Source organism: Citrus sinensis, chromosome 7, assembly GCF_022201045.2.
Source record: "Citrus sinensis cultivar Valencia sweet orange chromosome 7, DVS_A1.0, whole genome shotgun sequence".
Lineage (NCBI taxonomy): Eukaryota > Viridiplantae > Streptophyta > Magnoliopsida > Sapindales > Rutaceae > Citrus > Citrus sinensis.
Window position 1 is genome coordinate 13,016,621 of NC_068562.1, and position 18,493 is coordinate 13,035,113.

Genomic DNA, 18,493 nt, shown 5'->3' on the forward strand with positions numbered 1-18,493 from the left:
AGCCCCAAATATATATTCATCAGTATACCCCACCTGTAATAATATCCTTGTCTAGCTTTTTTTTGGTTATTTTTTCACAAATAGGAAAATTTCATTGCTATAGAGAAGATAAAATAGAGGATGCCCTAAAATGAACATTAAATAAAGCCTTCGACATTAAGGTGAAACGTATTTTCCGGTACACCGATTGTATGCACTGCACTGAAATTCTATATTGATCAAAGTGGCTTTTCATTATAATGCTCTATCAAAAGGGCTTCTAATTCTTGTTTTCCCATGCCAAAGACAAAAGCAAATTAGAAGAATTGGAAAGCAGCAATAGAATATATTTTATCACTAAAATATTTTTCTTTCTTTATTTTTTTTGTGAAAAAATCAAACCCTTATAGTTAGATTTTTCTAAAGGATTCTTCTCCTCTTGGCATGCCAATTTTGTTTTTATCGTATAATTTGTGTTATAATTCTTTGGCTTGTGAATCAAAATAATTAACAGAGACTGTCCCGCGTGTCACATGCAACTAACTTTGGTGCCATCTTGAGCTAATTCTGTTAAGGCCTTCACTCCATGGTCTTAAGAACACTATGCACAATAAATTCCTCAGATTCATATGGCAAATGAATTGCACAACAAGGCATAAACCCCGCTTGAAAGCAACCAGTTAATACATAAAAAGTTCAATTACTCATAAAAGAAAGATACAGTAAACAATACTCCTTTTTATATCTTGGTGGTTTCTTGGTAGTGTTCAAATATCAGTACTCGAAGAAAAATAGAGGAAAGCCAAAGAAAAGTAATCTAATTCATCATTAACATAATATGACAATTGCACGCAACTCTTGGATGTTTTTAGCCACCGAAATTTTTAACATTAATGATAAATTACAAACATGTAAATGAAAATTTAGAAACAAATTTTTGTTTACCGGAAAAATGTAACTGTGAAAGAGAGTAAAAGAGAGCAGAGAAACTAAAAACAGAGGATTCCATTCGTCATTTCATAACTGATATTCCTAGTGCAAATGCGCAAGCTTGAACATTCAAAATACATCATTCTAAATCAAATATATATCACCAACAGACACATTTACATGAATTATTCAGGCCTTCACTCTGGTCTTAAGACCTCATGTACGAGAAATTTGTCAGATTCATGTAGCAAATGAATTGCACAACAAGGCATAAAAATTAGTATATTTTTCAAGAATCCGGCTTGAAAGCAACGAACTAAAAACTAATGCATAAAAGTTCAATTACACATAAAAGAAGGATAACGGTAAACTATGGCCTAGCAAGATCATGGATGAATTATATAAATTTCACAAGCCAATATAAACAACAACCAGTACATGCATCAATGAAAGAAAACCATGGCCAGCGCCAATACGAGTTCAACCAAAGGATTCGTCTTAGTTGCAGATTCATCTTCGTCTTCTCCTGGATTGGATGTTATTGCTGGATTTTCCTCTGTTCTGGTGCAACTCTTATTAATTGTTGGACCACAAAGAGTGAGATTATAACTCTTTTCATCAAACCTGCCAAATTGTCTTTTGTCTGGGATCAGACCAGATAAGTTCTTGTATGACTCGTTATAGTTGGATAAATAGTTGATTAGTGATCTGAAGATCACTGATCAGAAATTTTGTCATTTATGTTTGGTAAATTATTCATAAAAGTATGGTCTACTCTGAAATTACAAAAATAAGCATAATAAATTTGAATAATGGAAAGGAAAATGAGAAGGAAAACAGAGGAAGGCTAAAGAAAAATAAGCTGATTCATCAGTAACTCAATATGACGATTGCACACAACTTTTGGATTTTTTTAGCCTCTGAAATTTCAACATGAATGATACATTACAAATATGTGAAGCAAAACTTAGAAACCAATTTTTGCTTATAGAGAAAATGTTAAAAAAAAAATAATGATAAGAGAGTGCAGAGAAACTAAAAACAGAGGATTTCATTATAACTGATATTCCCAGAGCAAGGCTGAACATAATTCTTGGGTGTGTGAATCAAGATCATTAACAAAGAGATCACGCATGTCACATGTAACTAACTTTGGCGTGATGTAGGATGGTTGCGTAGGATGAGTAGGGTGTCTTCCAAAGGTCATAACTTGGGTTACAGGTATAACTAACAACGACGGTGCTCAAATTTGGTTATCGTCGATGTTTGCGGATTAATGTTTGTGGCTCCTCCTATATCAAGGAAATGTCATAATTACTTTCCAAACATAAGAAATACAACTAATTTTATGTGATATGATTCACAATAAATATTTATCCCGTAGCTTATAACTCTAGAATCCATTATTTTTAAATAAAAATTACCCTAATACTCTCAAAACCATCAATTACACCTTATGCTCAAAATTCCATACTCCAGCTCAATAATTAAATTTCCATATCCTATAATACTAATAAATCATCCACATTATCACCAATCTCATTATTAACCATGAACTACCCAAACATAATATATAACAATAAGCTATTTACATACCGAATGGAGGAAATAGTGAGGGCTACACATTTTGGCTCTAATGCCTTGGTGCCATTGTGCACCTAAAATGATCCACCAATTACTAAAATTAGCTTGGGACTGACTACACCCATTTGTTGGGAACCCTAACTATAATCAAAGTATACTAATCTTTAAATTAATTTTATTTTCATGTAAATGCAATTTCAGGTAAAGATAAAATGATAGAAATCTTACTCCATTTGGTGAGAAATTCAACTTGACAGCTTGAATCACTTCCCTCTCACTCAAATCCTTCCTCCACACTTCCTACATTTAAATTCCTCTCCAATGAATTTCCAAATGAACTTAGGGATAAAAATACCCTAGAATGACTCTCGAATCCAAGTTATGAAAGACCAAACTCAATTTTGGAAAAATCCTAAATCATGAAAATTTTCCCATTGTCTTCCTCTCATGCCCGTGAGCTTTTGCAAAGCAATGGTAAGTGCTTTCTGTTTTAATTCGCTTTATATATAAAACTTATTTTATTTTTTTGTTTATGGGGTTTTGAAATATTACTTTAGGCCCAATTAAAGAAAATCTATTTACCCAATTAAAGAAAATTAATTTATATACATTCATATTCATAAGTTATTATTAAAAACTTGTATATACAAGTCAGGGCAGTACACAAATTTACTGAATACAGAGTAAAGTTGTACTTTAATTGGTGAACTCTGAAGGCACCAACTATAACATCCATTTCTAGCATATATATATATATATATGTATAATAGAAATCTAACATGCTTATACAGATCACATACAGGATTCAAAATTTAGAAGATTCTGAACTATTTAAGGCCAGAGATTGGGCCAGCTTGTTTAGTTAGTAGGCAACGATGGAGGGTTGCTTGGTAAAGCTGCTACATCTTTAGAAATTCAGAGATGACGGGCAGCAAAGAGTGATAATTTTTGTTTTCCCCAATCACCTTGAACAGAGTGAGAAGAAACCATTATTTCGATATGTGCGGTTCTTCCATCATATTGTTATTTAATGGTTGTTGTTATTGATTCTAGAAAAACATTTTTCGATTTGGCAAATGGAGTTTTTCCATCTTCAAAAGAAGAGTCCCAGGTTCCAAACTTTACTGCCATGGCTTCCAAGTCGCTGTTCTACAAAGAAATATCTGTGGCACCACGAGATCCCGTTGATATTACAATCAACATAGTATTTGGGAAAATTGCTCCTTCGGATTGTAGCATTTCGAGTCTCAGATTCTTTCAATCAACACAAGCACGTTCGAGATACAACATGAAGTTGTTAAATTTATATTTGCAACCAACAGAAACTGCAGAAGAAACAATAAGTCTAATTTTAACGAAACCACTTGAAGGAACTTCGAAACTTGAGCATAGTTTTAGAACCAAATTAAGAATTTTAGCAAACACATACCTGATACATAGCAGTTTGCAGAAAAGCTAACGGAATACGTAACACAGCATGACAAGTTATACTCAGCAGACCCGTAGGAACTTACTACAATGGCCTAGCGTAATCACCGATAGAATGCATATTTGAAGAGCCAATAGTAGCATGTGTCAATACATTCATCAATGAAATAGAACCACCGTCTACGCCAATAGGAGTTTATCCAAAGGACTGCAAACAAACCCAAAATAACTGTCACAAAGGACGCACCAAAACTCCATTTTAATGCCACCATATCAATCATCGAATCGTCTTCTTCTTCTCCTGCTTCTTCTGTTGGTGTTGCTGGTGGTTTTAATGCACTGCTGCATTTCTTCCTTATCAAGGAACCACAAAGCTCATGGTTTCCTGTATAACTGCTCTCATCAAATGTGGCAAACTGCTCTTTGTCTGGGGTTGGACCCGACAAGTTGTTGTATGACACATTGAAGTTGGATAAAAAGTTGAGCCCAGTGAGTTGAGGAGGAATATGACCACTTAATCTGTTGTGGGAAAGGTCTAGGCTCTCTGTCATTTTTAGATTGGAGAAGCTCTCTGGTATAGCACCTGATAAAAAATTATTAGACAGATTCAGTGCACGAATATTTTGAAGTTGCCCAATTTCGCGGGGAATTTCTCCGCTCAACTCATTGCTTGACAAATCCAGTCCAGCCATGTACTTTAAGTTTGCTGCCGATGAAAAATTCATATCTATTCTTTGTCACAAATTCTGCTTCTACTCTTTGATTTATTGAGGCATGTGGTTCAATGGGCGGTTGTAGATCAAGAGTAGAATTGTAGTAAGTAGTAACAATAGAATCGATGTAGAAACCTTGATACGCTGTGTATTCATCAGGCAAACCATAGTCATACAAATAATAATTAGTTCATTCTCTCCAGAATGACACGTTACCCAAGCATGAAGGTATTGACCCACTAAATGTGTTATTTGAAAGATCCATGATACGTAATTTTGCTCACTGGCACAATTCATTAGGAATATGTCCTTGTAGAGAATTCCCTCTTAAAAGAAGAACATGCAAATTCGAAAGCTCATTGATCTGATAAGGAATCCTACCAAAGAATTTATTATCCCTCAAATCTAGAGTGATTAATTTAGAGCTTCTAAACAATGCATTGGGAATTTACCCAGTAATAGCATTCTTCTGCAAATAAAGGTGTTTCACTGATGAAAGATTGAAGGAAGATACCAAGGACCCAGACAAACTATTTTCAAAGATGTCTATAAGCTCAAGACTTTTAAGTTGGCTAAGTTGGACTAGAATATTAGCTTCCAAATAATTTTTTGACATTAAAAGAACCCTAAGAGTTGAGATGTTACCAATCCAATTAGGAATATTACCGGATAACATGTTGTCAGATATATCTAACCCCTCTAATGAAGTGGAGCTCCTCAAACCATCATCCATCTTCCCACTGAAATGATTGTTGTCCAAATATAACCAATGCAAATGGGTCAAGTTCATATATTTGGGAAAAATTTGGCCAAAGAAATTGTTATTTGATAGGTCTAACAAATCTAGAGCGACGCAACCAGAGACTATAGGTCGGGGTAATTCTCCTGAAAAATTATTTCTAGACAAATCCTGCATATATAACTCTTTCATCTCACCTATTGAATAAGGAATATCACCTTCAAAAATATTTTTTGGCATATCCAAATAAATCAATTTCTGAAGGACAATACCCATATTCCGTGGTAGCTTACCAGCGAAATTGTTATTGGAACTATCTAGATGACGAAGCATATCGTGTTTGGCATTGGGAAGTAGATGAAGAATTCCTGAGAGTGAGTTGTTCGCCAAAGACAAATATTTTTATCTTTTGTTGTTTTGGAACAACCAAATTGGGAAATTGCCAACCACCTTATTATTAGAGAGGTCAAGGAATATTAAGTGGTAATGTTGTAAAAGAAAACTAGGAATGACATGTAAGTGGCAGTCGGATAATTTGAGAACCTTCAATTGAGATGTGGGGTGCCAGGTTTCAGTTTTCACTTGTAACATATTGCTTCCTGATGAGATTAACAAGACCTCGAGCTTCGAATGATTAGCCAATGAATTTATTGAGATTGTTCCTTGGAAATTAATGGAAAAGCGATCTAAATATTCAAGTGATGTGAGATTAGTCAAGGTAGAAGGAACTTTTCCACTTAATTGATTATTAGAAATATCAAGAACTTTGAGATGCGTTAAGTTGTTGAGACACTGAGGAATGTGACCCTCAAAGTTATTTGAGCTTAGATCCAACTCAAAAAGATTCTTCAAATTACATATTCCTAAACTTGAAAATAAAAGATTAAAATTTTATAGAATGAAAACTAATTATAGCGAATTCGGTCAAAATCCAATACAAGACTTAAAAAACAGATAAAAATCAAATTTCCTAATTATTTTGGTCAGCGGTTTTATTCCATTAAAATAAATGAATTAAAACCATGTTAATTGTTTTACGAGTTAATAATTTTATATTAATTTATTTATTTTACCTTCTATTTATTAGTCTTATGAATAATTTATAAGATTTAACAATTGTATTATAAGTAATATTTAAAAAAAAATACTATTAGCATTTATTATTTAATAAATCTATTTAGATAATTTAAAATTTTGTTATTGATGTCAGAGTTTGGGTCAATGGTCAACAATTAATAGTTACTACGAATTTTTTTTTCCCTCCCTTTCTAATTGATAGATTTCATGTGTTCCGAAAACGAAGTTTAGAGAAAAAGAAAAGGAAAAGGAAAAGGAAAAGGAAAAAAAAAATGACTGCGAGGCCACTTTCCCAGGGTCTTGGTTGCAATGCGCGCATGTACACAGGCTGAAGCCAGCAAGATGGTATCAAACATATATACCTTGCTTGATTCTGGAACCTTCAATGTTATTGGAACGAAGATTCAGAGTGGTAAGTGAAGTTAGTGTATTCAAATATGGTAATATGTTGTCGTTGAGGAAATCACCACCAAGATTTAAGAACTTCAGCTGTTTCAAACTCCCCAAGCTGTCGTAAGCTGCAAATGCATATGAATTATTATCATTAATTAGTCACTGACAAAATAATTACGAATGAGTAATATATACATATGCTTGTACCTTTATTCTCATAGAAGCCTTTAAACCAATTATCAGATAAGTCAAGGCACTGCAATTCTTCGAAAGGGTGAAACAATGACATATTCAGAAGAGAAACTTCATAAGAATAAAAGAGTTATAATCAGAGCAGTTGATTTTTGTTTTCTGATTGAGTGAGAGTTGCGTCACCCGTCGGGTGGTGGCGTTGCACTTAATTCTCTCCCAATCGTTACAACAATCAGACGACATTCCATCATCATCAAATCATGAAGAAAGAACTTCGTCATCATATCCAACATCACTGGCTGATGCGAAGAAGCTCTTGATTTCCAACAGAGCAATCATCTCTGTTTCCAAGCATGCTTTGTATCCATGTAACTGAATCAAAGCTATGCCAATCTACAATGACAACTTCATCAAAAGCATTTTCATTATTAATATTAACTGCGAGAGAAACACTCACAAGATTGACCAGTCAATTGTTGCTCTCTTGAATTTTTTCTGGTTCTCTAGCAAATATATGACTTATATATACAATGGCAGTTTTGTGCAGAATGAAAATTTTGCGCATTTTCACGTGCCTGTCAATGAGAAAGCATGCATTGATTGAAAAAAGTAAGTGAGAGAATGTTACCTGTTGATACATGTTATCTGCTTGTGACGTTAGTACCGTCCAAAGAAATTGAAATGTGAAATAATTGAAGATGCAAAATGGTTGATTTCACGGGCCTGGCCTTTGGCAAAGTGAAATGTTAGCCACACACTTTACCAGTCAGTCAAGTGTCAACATTTGTAGCATAAGGAAATTGCGGCATCTTAGCTGGATTTTGAGGGTCGCTATTTCGTATATCAGTCCCATTTGTTAGTGGGGACTCACATTCTGTCCTATAGTGGGCTCACAAATATTTAACATAATTTTGATAATTACTTAAACCGCGTTTCCTTGATAATTAAAGAAAAAGAGAAGTGAATGAAGTAAAAGATACTGATGACCGTAATTATGCAAATAAATACAAGACTTTACAGTAGATTAGACCACCAATTGTGCTTTTTCGTCCCATAATAATGCATCTGCTTTAACAAGATACGAGTGAACTTAGGCTTATCTTTCTTTCGCAATGTAAATTCTTGCCAAAAAATACATGTTATCTACTGGTGAATTAGTTTGATAAAATAAAGGCTTAAAGTTTAGTTGAGTAAAATGTTGGCGTAAAGAAATTAGCTACTGGAAAATCACCAAGTGCTTGTTAAGGTAATATACAATTTCAATTGAACATCAAGTGATGGAAACATCAAAAACCCCATAAAAAATTAAACAAAACCAGTTGCAATGCAAATAAACAAGTTTTCAGTTGAGATGGCAGAACTAATTCCTTCACAATCAAGTGTGATTTCTCAATTTGTTCTATTTGCCCAAAAAGACATGGTCAAGTATTTGAAAGCATTTTTATTTAGTTGACTATTCGAGTTTGAATTTGGAATAAGAGGTTAAAAAATAATTTTTGTCTTTACTCACCTCTTCCTTTAGAAAAAGAAAAATTTTAATTTTTGATCAAGCTCACTTAAATGCATCATGTGCAAATCACGTGACATCTTGAGTTACCATGTAATTTGGCTTTATAAGTGTTTTCTGTTTCTGAAAACGAAAAATAATAAAATGGAAATGCCTTTAGCTATTGGCTAGACATTTTCAGAAACGTTTTTCGTGAACAGAAAAAGTTTTTGTAAAGAGGCATTGAGCGATCAGGCTCTTGTCGTGGCCTGCGGCCTGCAGTCCTCAACAATCCTCATTTGGCCTCTTTATAATCCATTTTTAATAAAGTATAGATAAAAATAGATATATTACCGGTTTTCAAATTACACTTAATATTATTAAATCTTTAGACGGAGCTTTAAATCTATAAATTCAAACTTCCAACATATCATAAATTATTTTTAGAGCCCGCATGTTGGATTGTCTCATTTAAGTTTCACTTTGATTTCTAGCACATCATTCAAATGAGTTGCTTTAGTATATCTAGCTAGTTTTGAACAAAGCAAGTGAGAATATTACATCTGCTTTAGCAAGAAACGAGTGAATGAAAACATTTGACCAGATTCAAGAGAGAAAAGAATGTTGAAATATTGACTTGAATATTATGGTAAAATGAGTTTGACTTTAGTACCGACCAAAGAAATAATTGAAGATGCAAATTGGTTAGTTTGACGTGCATGGCTATTGGCAAAGTGAAATGTTAGCTTCGCACTTCACTTGTGAATGTACAACAACATTTGCTGCATAAGGAAATTGCGGCGTCTCAGCCGCATTGTGAGAGTTGTTTTCAAATCCCATTTCTTTTCTTTGTATTTGTTCATTGCCACGACCTTTTTTTTTTCCGCAGCTCACGTGATCACCATAATTTTGATAGCTACTCAAACGCGTTTCTGCAATAACTAACGAAAGGAAAAGTGAACGAATAAGTAAAAGGTACTGATGACCGTAATCAGGTAAATGAATACAAGGCTTTACAATAGATTAGACCACCAAATCACGACCATAACGAATAAACAATTTGTGCCTTTTGAATACATCTGCTTTCACAATGTAAACTTGCCAAAATACATGTAATCTGCTAGTGAAATAAGTTTATAAAACAAAGGCTTAAAGTTAAAAGCTGACTAAAATATTGGCGTCAAGAACGCTACGGGGAAAATTCAACTGTGAGCTGCAGTCTGCAGTCCTCAACAATCCGGGAAAAGGCTGAGGAGGCGCGCGCCTGCACACTAATTGGGCAGGTCTGATGGGATTTATAAATTAAAATAATGTAATTTTATATTTTTTAAATGAAAAATTTGTTGTTGCCGTTGTGAGATCCATTGGATCCTCGCGTGCCTGCCCCACAAAAGTTTCTCCCTAACAATCTCCATCAAACCTCTTTACAATCCATTTTTGATAAAATATGAATAAGGATACATATATTTATCCAAATATTAGTAAAAAATAGATATAATGCTGATTTTTAAATTATACTTTATGAACATTTAGACCGAGCTGTAAATCTATGAATTCTAACTTCCACAAATTATTTTTTAGCCGTATGTTGGATTGTCTCCTTTAAGGCTGTGTTTACTAAACCGGAATGGGAATCGAAATGGAGAAATTAGAATGAATAACTTGTTTACTTGTTAAATTGATGCTAGGAATGGGAATAAGGTGAGTGGGCTCCAAGGTCTTGAAGAGGAAAGATCACTATGGCTCCAAGGTCTGGAAGAGGCAAGTCCAATAAAGCCAAGGCTGACAAGGAGAAGAAAGAAGAGAAAGGTTTGAATTGTTAATCCTTTTTATTCACTTCTTTCATTGGAAAGTGCTTTCTGTAAAGTGCTTCCGCTTTCTAGCTTCCTTATGTTCATTGATTCTTTTGTTGTGCAGTAGTACCCAGTGTTCTTGATATCACAATCATCACCCCATATGAATCACAAGTTGTTCTCAAGGTATACATTTATAATTATTATTAATACTGTCTTGTTTTGCCCTCACCAGCCAAGATTAGCATATTGTTTTTTAAAACTTTATAAATATAAATGAATTATTAATTAATCATCTTTTTTTTTGTTTGATTGAAATTTGCTCAAAGGGCATCTCACCACCAGCCCCATTGTCTTTGCAATCTACCTTCACGACGCATGACACCACTGCCCGACACACATTTGCGACGCTCCACCATCACTGTGAGTGGCTTTAAAAGAAGGAAAAAAAATAAAGAAACGAGAGTGAGAGCAGAGCATAATAGAATTGTCAAGCTCTTTGTTAGAATCATCACAAAATTTATATTGGATCGGAGCTATTCTATGTGATGCATTTGGATTTGCTATATGCTAGACAGGCAACAACATGTAAAAGCTTTTTGTCCCCATTTTAGATTTACTATCTAGTATCTTATAGGCTTAATCTAAATAGAAACCATGCAGGATACCGGACACAATTCTAATGTTAGACTTTATTTTTCAACTTTCTTTTAGCGATATGTCAAGACCCCAAGTTTATGTCATGATAATTGTGTGATTGATAAGATATTTTGTGTTTTGGACTTTATCTCATGGATTTAGAGTTCGATTATGTTTGTAATCGGAATAATGCATTCATTTACATATGATGTTTGATGAAATTGCCATAAGATTAATTCAATTATATATGTTTTTTATGCTGAATTAATATTAATACAATTATGTATGTCTATGGTGCTGAAAAAGTAGAGCAGAAAATTTATCAATGGGTTGGTTTCACTAGTTCAAGAAAGTAAAGCAAAGAAATTGTCTTTATACACTTAACCCTTCCTCTATTTAAAATAAAAAAAATTATTGAAGTTTTTGGAAGTGATTTGTTCATTTTGTTTGTGCACTTATGTAGATGGGATTTACTTTTGATTGCTTAACCCTTCCTCACTTATGTCTTTTTAGTTCAAGTTGCAGTATTTTGCTGCTGTGCAACAACAGAAGAGGCTGTTTTATTGTTGTTTATGCAGAAACACAGCACCTGGAAGCATCCAGGTGCTGTTTAGCTGCTGTTATGCAGCAAAAGCAGCACTTGAAAGTTTCCAGGTGCTATTTTTACTGCTGTTCACGCAGAAACGCAGCACCTAGAAGTGTTCAGGTGCTGTTCAGCTGCTGTTATGCAGCAAAAACAGCACCTGAAAACTTCCAAGTGCTGTTTTTACTGTTGTTTATGAAGAAACAAAGCACCTGGAAGTATCCAAGGTGTGCTTTACTGCTGTTTTGTAATTAAAATTGCACTTAGAAATTTTGGGTGCTATTTCGCTGAAATTTTGCTACTAACAGTGCAGCTGAATAATTTCGGGTGTTGTTTAGTTGTTGTTTTGGACCTTCTTTAGTTCTTTTCTCTTATGTCTATACTTAATCTCCCCACCCTCCTCCCCCCCCCCCCCCCCCCCCCCCCGCGGCGCGGGTAATAAGCAAGTACAACTTTTGCAAGGTAATATCCAAGCATGCCATTAATTAATTCTTTGGTTAATCATAGTATTCTATACATTAGGTCTCATTTTTTTTTTTTATTTCCAAGTGTATAATGGATATGTAGTGGATGTCTTATGGATGGTGTAGTCAATGTTTTTTTTATTGTCTCTATTTTGTCAAATATTGTTGGTTCATTTATTATCTAAACACATGGTTGATAAACTTACTTAGGTAAGTCTAATTAATAGCAATTTGGTACTTTAAAGTCTTGTTTTACAACTTAAGTCACTAAAATGATTTAATATTTACGATTTATAATATATGAATATATCTTAATTTCTCTTTATTCTTTGTAAGAATGACGTAGATTGCTGACGCTGGTGAGACTTGTTTGCAATTGAAGACTTGACGAGAAATTAGATGTACTCACGCATGCCAATCTCTTTGGTTGCTAGTGCAGTCATTAGTAGATATTAAGTAGTTGTGAGAATTTTTGTAGAGCTATCTCTTTGTATATGAAACATTTGCATCTTTTTTGTTTGTGGAAAAATAATTGTAAAGAATTTAATATGAAATTAGAATTAAAATGAGGCTTGAAATAGTCTTAAATTTGCCATATTTATTTTTTAATAATAAATAACAATGATGACGGTTATTTGAAAAGAACCGTCATCAAATATAGTGTTTAGAAACAAAGATGACCGTTTTTTTTTTAAACCATCATAAAATGTTGTTCAATATTTAATAACGGTTCTTATATATATATATATATAATGACGGTTCTTACAATAAACCGTCATTAAAATGGCACATTTAATGATTGTTATATAAAAAAACAGTCATCAAAACATATATAATTACTATAAAAAGTGACTATTTTAAAAAATAACCGTCATTAAAAATATATATTTAATGACAATTAGTGAACCGTCATAAAAAACATACCCTCTTTAATGTTGGTGCCTAAGATGACCGTCATAAAAGATTAATTTTGTAGTAGTGAAGCAAGGAAAACACAAGGAATAACAATATTGTTATTCCTCAGTCACTGGGGCGCCAACAACATCATGTACACCTAAAACCAGAATAGATTTAACAGCTTAAAAGGCAGAATGTTCAACACCTTCATAGTCATTTCCAATGGCAAGGGAAAGGCTTGCAACATTATCAAAACTTAAATTTCTTGGATACATTCTTTTTAGCGAAATAACATATGAAAGCAAAACTATATCTAATTTTTTCTATTCACCTAAGAATTAATTATATCTACAAAAAAGTCATAATAACACATCTTTAAAAATATTTCACAATATGATTACAGAAGTGTTTGTTATGCCCCTGAAGGATCCGCCTTGCGCGCAATCGTGATTTCACGCACCTCTTTTTTTTTTTCATATCCAATCATTAGATTCAACGCGGGAGTTGTAAAAGGTGTTATAGCTGCATGAAGATAATCACTACTAACGTTGTAGCCCTTCCTATTTTATGAAATTATAAGGAAATGTTAGGTTTTAAAATTTTAACACATAAGCCCTATCTATTATTTTATGGGTCAACACTATTTTATGAAATGAACATATTTAAATATTAATACTATAGATGGATTACTTTAACTTATTAAAATACTCTACACACCCATTTACTTCAAATACGAAATTGGATTACAATATTCTTATCTTTTGTTTACTTTAACACAGGATTGGACAAGGTCTTACATACGTTTTGGCAATTTAAAGTGAATATATATTAAATAAATGCTTTGATAGCAATTTACGTGTCGCTATACAATCTATGTTTAGTACATTCAAAATAAATAATTTCTATATGTAAATTTGAATTTATTTCAAATTACTTATACCTAGTGTCATTTATGAGTCCAACATTTTTTTTAGAAAATTATTATCCCAATTATTCATTTAATGTGAAAACAAATAAATTGTGTAATATTTATGCTATTATTTAATTTTAAGCTTGTCAACAATGAACAATACTGTAAAATAATATATTATGGGAGAATGTCCTATCAAAAAATTATTTTATCAAATAACTTACTTTTACGGCTTCTAACATAACCATATCTTCTGTTGTTAACATAAAATTACATTCGACCATATTGCTTTTACTTCTCTCTAACATTTTCACAAGTATCCTTACTTCACTAGTTTGAGAAATGTTCTAAGCTTATTTAGCGACTTGCATGCTAGAAGTCGTCTAAGTGTCGCATGAGTTTACTGCGCAAAACACTCATCCCGTGACAGACTGCTAATAAAAATAGATAGGATAGGGTGTTTGGTTCAACAAGCCCAAGATAGTTTTCTCTTTATTTTTTTTCCTCTTTTAACTTATCCTTCACCTCAATTTAGATTGTCATTCTTGGTTGATCATAATTTATTTATTTTATTATTATTATTATTACTACTACTACTACTACTACTACATGGTATTTAATTGTTCTTCACATTTTTTTTATATGGTTTTCATTTACTTAACTCACACTCCTATTTTCCACAAAAAAGAATTATAGGGCAACTTAACTGTAAATTCAAGCAAGGCTAGTTTCGGGATTAAAATTGATATTTCGCCCTTTTTTCCCACTAAGGGTATGTTTGGCGGGCGGGTCTACAAGGGTCTGTCTTGTAAGATAAATTAAGACTCGTGTTTGGTTGCAAAAAACAATTGCCTGGCTTGAAAAGATTGTGCGGCAATTGAGGTGTAAAAAAGACCCGCCTCCCCCTGCGTGTCTAAATTGTACATCTCTTTTTCTATTTTAACTATTATTTATATTAGTTATTAAATTCAATACAAATCAAATATAATATTTCTTTAACATATTAATTTATGTTTAATTGATGAATAAGAAAAGATGCTGAAATTTACTGCAGATAATTATATTTTTATTAATAAATCTAAATAATATATTAACTTAATATTAAAATATTTATTAAATTCATATAATAGTTATTTAAAAACTAAATAAATAATAGCTATTTATTATTATTTAATAATTTTAAATAATAAAAATATATATAATATATTCCATACTCTACCAAACATGGTACTGTATCATTTAATACATTCCAATACAATATATTTTATTACAATTCAATACAGTCCAATACAGTGCGGCACACCAAACGCACCCTAAGTGCGGAATGCATTACCTGATCACTTAAATCCACTTCCAAATATTTTCATCACTATTTTCGAAAATTTCAAATCAAACCCCAACCCGTACTCGCACGCTTCCAGCGACTTGTTTACAACCATTGCTTGGATGCGTTACTTGTTAAATAACTTCCAACCCATTACATGTGTTATTTTGTCAAAAAGTTGATTCCCTGCAGCTTACCGGCCCATTGCCTTTTTGTCAGGTTATTCCCTAACGTCTATGTGTCTCTTCTGCAGCCGTGAGATGAAATCCAACGGTGACTGTGCTACAAAACAAACGACTGGGGTAACAAACCCATGACGCAATATAGCTGCCCCCGAATAATGATATTAAAGAGTAGATACTTTGTTTTTCCACCTTATTTTTATCTGTTTATTTCTTTATGATATTAATGCATTATTAATTTTTTTTTTTTTGGATCAGGTCAGGGGGCAGAAACTGAATGATAGAGTAGAGGTTGTTACTCTGAAGTCATGTTTGCTCAGATGGTTGAAGGTAGGTGAAGCTCTCTCATGTCCAATTTTCTAAATAAAAAAAATCTCATACATGTGGACGTGGGTCTTATTTTATTTGTTATTTTGTAAGTAACTTATAACCGTTTCACATAAATAGTGAATAGACCCACATCACTCACTATTCATATAAGAGAATTGTAAATTATATGCATGTAACTTAACATTAATCTATTTTTAATTATTAACATTTAAAGCTTTTTGGTTGTGCATTCATTGCCATACTATTTCAGTAAACTATATTAATTTTCTTGTATGTTTTTTAGATTTTTTAATTCGAAATTATTTTTTTAATATTGTTGAAAAAGACAGGTTAAAGTAAAAAAAATATTGACTAAATAAATAAATGACAGTATTTTATTTTTTACATTCAAAAAAAAAAACTAATTGGATGCAGTCCACTTAGTCCTGCACACTTGGAAAGTTACCATGCTTTTTAGAGCTGTACATTTTAGACTCAGCTGTCCTTTGTCATTTCAAGTAAAAGTTGAAGCTGTCGCAAAAGTACAATAATAACGTGGTTAATGCTATGTAACTTATAATCATCTAGTGAATAATGTGGAATTACTATTTATATATGAGGATTGTAAATTACATATACGTAACTTTAGGGGATCCTAATAACGTGCATTTAAGTAACAGGCCTAAACTTTAGAAATTTCAAAAGCTATAGTATACGCAGGTCACATCTACGACCATTATTAGTTTAATCATTAAATGACAAAATTTTGCCAATCTTGAGGGGGTACTTAAAAATGCAAGCATCTCGTCCCTTGCCTGCTTCATAGATGCTCTTACTCATCCCCCCTCATCTCACTTGTGCAAACCAAAGAAAAAAGAAAGATTATTATTTTCCTTTTATTGCGGAAAAAAACAATAATTCCTTTTTACTGCTCCATGTTTATTATTTTATTCTATTTCTCCAGAATCTCTCTTTATCAATTAAATTTATGTTATAGATATTAAAGATTTGCTTAAATCAGAAAACTTGTTCATAGTTTTGGTCAATATAATACATCCCTTAAAAGGTAAACATAGGAAAAAAAAAACAAGAATGATGGTTTTTTTTTTTTTGACTGTTTTAGGCAATAAAGAAATATTTTGAAAGGGTCGGAGATTACAATGAATTTGCTTACTTGTGGAAATTTTTTTTAAGGCATAAATAAGTGCAACTTGAGAGCATTTTGTTTTTGTTCCACTATACATTTTATACAACTGCCGCCTTAGATTGGGTGCATCACTTCATTATATAATCAGTAAAAATTAATTATATAAATGGAATCATTCTCTATTACAATTATTCGACTTCCTGAAGTAACAACTGATGTTTTTTACCACATTGTCAAAAGAGTTCAACTTTTATTTGAGAATACACCATATAAAAGAAAAAGAAAAAAATAAAACAAGAGTACACAGAAAAAAATAAAACAAGTTTTAGAATTAGTAGATTAGAATTGTTATAAGAAAGAGTTGTCCCTATAACTTCAATAACCTAGCCATGTTTCTGAAGTTTGTTTTACTAGCCTTACCAAACTTTTTCTAGTTGATATTCAATTTTTTTTTTTTTTCTAGTCAAGCATACTTAATTGAACAGTCAATTCAACATGAAAACGATTTGTCGCTTTATGATCCTAATTTTCAACCAGCCGTAAATTTTAATCTATTAAAAAAAATTAGTTGGTGGAAATGTAAACAGAAGCAAGAAGGTTAGAATTAATAACTTTATCATGAATAATTAATATGATTAGAATTTAATAAAATTATATGTAAAAGCTTATTTCAAGAGCAAAAACTTTATTTTTTTATCATTTTTTAGTGCTTATAATTATAACTAGAAAATAGAACCGCACTTCGTGCGGCTTTAAAAAAAATTAGTATTATTTTTTTATTACTTTGTAATTGATGAAACTAATAAAAAATATGAATTATTTTTTTTAAAGATGACGCAGTCTTATAAAACTAATGTTATTTATGAAAGTTAATTATTTTTTTGTTAACATTAAAAATATATATTAATGTGTATAGTTAAGTGTACACAACCTTTTCATCAATAAAAATTATGTTCACACTAATCAACTCTCCATTTTTCTTAGTATTAACAGACTCTCACATCTTACAAAGTCTAACCCTTATTATCCAACTATCTTTATCATTGTTTAACTCATGAAGAAAATAGTACTCCATGAAGCATACATTACTAAAAATTTAAATAAGTCAAAAAATAAAAACACAAAAACATTTCTAAAGAGAATGTTGGTTAAATAATAAAAAAAACTCAAACATAACAAATCTTAAATGCTTAATATTTATAGAGCTTGAAGAAGCCAAAAGATACTAAATAAAAGGTTGCATAATTAAATATAGGATTATGACATTAAAATTAGGTCATAGGGCATTGGTGAGGGAAGAGGAAGGAACATTCCTTCCTATATTAATTAGTTGATGTATTTTAAACCACTAAAGTTTATTTGTTGGCTTAATAAAATAAATGAATGTTTCAAAAATTATAATTAATTTATTATTAATGGTTATATATTGTTGAATTTAAATAGAAAGAGGAAGAGGCATGTAATCTATTAATTATTTTATATTTTTAATATTTTGTAATGTAATTATTTTTTAATCTCAACCAATATATTAGATAATAGAGAATATAAAAAGATGAGAAATAATAATGTCACAAATCTTAACTACTTAATATTTATAGAGTTTGAAGAAGTCAAAAGGTACTAAACAAAAGGTTGCATAATTAAATATGAGATTATGTCATTAAAATTAGACTCTAATGGCGTTATTGAGGGAAGATGAAGGAAAATTCCTTCCTATATTAATT

General features: G+C 31.9%; 2 protein-coding genes across 4 annotated transcripts in view; one reads left to right on the forward strand and one right to left on the reverse strand.

Annotated features, from left to right (window-relative positions):
• Positions 1 to 4,025: 4,025 nt before the first annotated feature.
• On the reverse strand, positions 4,026 to 4,613 carry LOC127898802 (receptor-like protein 1). The gene has a single exon (XM_052431287.1). The coding sequence runs from the start codon at positions 4,611 to 4,613 to the stop codon at positions 4,026 to 4,028; it is 588 nt and encodes a 195-aa protein (XP_052287247.1).
• A 5,630-nt stretch (positions 4,614 to 10,243) lies between these two features.
• Positions 10,244 to 18,493, forward strand: part of LOC127903677 (protein REDUCED CHLOROPLAST COVERAGE 3-like) — a 63,496-nt gene continuing 55,246 nt past the window's right edge. Inside the window, exons 1-2 of one of the 3 annotated variants that reach the window (XM_052444074.1) lie at positions 10,254 to 10,330; positions 10,439 to 10,500. The gene's annotated coding sequence lies outside the window, so the exon portion shown is untranslated. Of the gene's footprint in view, positions 10,331 to 10,438; positions 10,501 to 18,493 lie in introns of all 3 variants that reach the window. The other 2 variants (XM_052444071.1, XM_052444073.1) reach the window with 2 other exon arrangements.

Bases quoted from the DNA above. Each gene is read 5' to 3' on its own strand.
- LOC127898802 (XM_052431287.1), bottom strand. From the start codon at position 4,613: ATGGCTGGACTGGATTTGTCAAGCAATGAGTTGAGCGGAGAAATTCCC.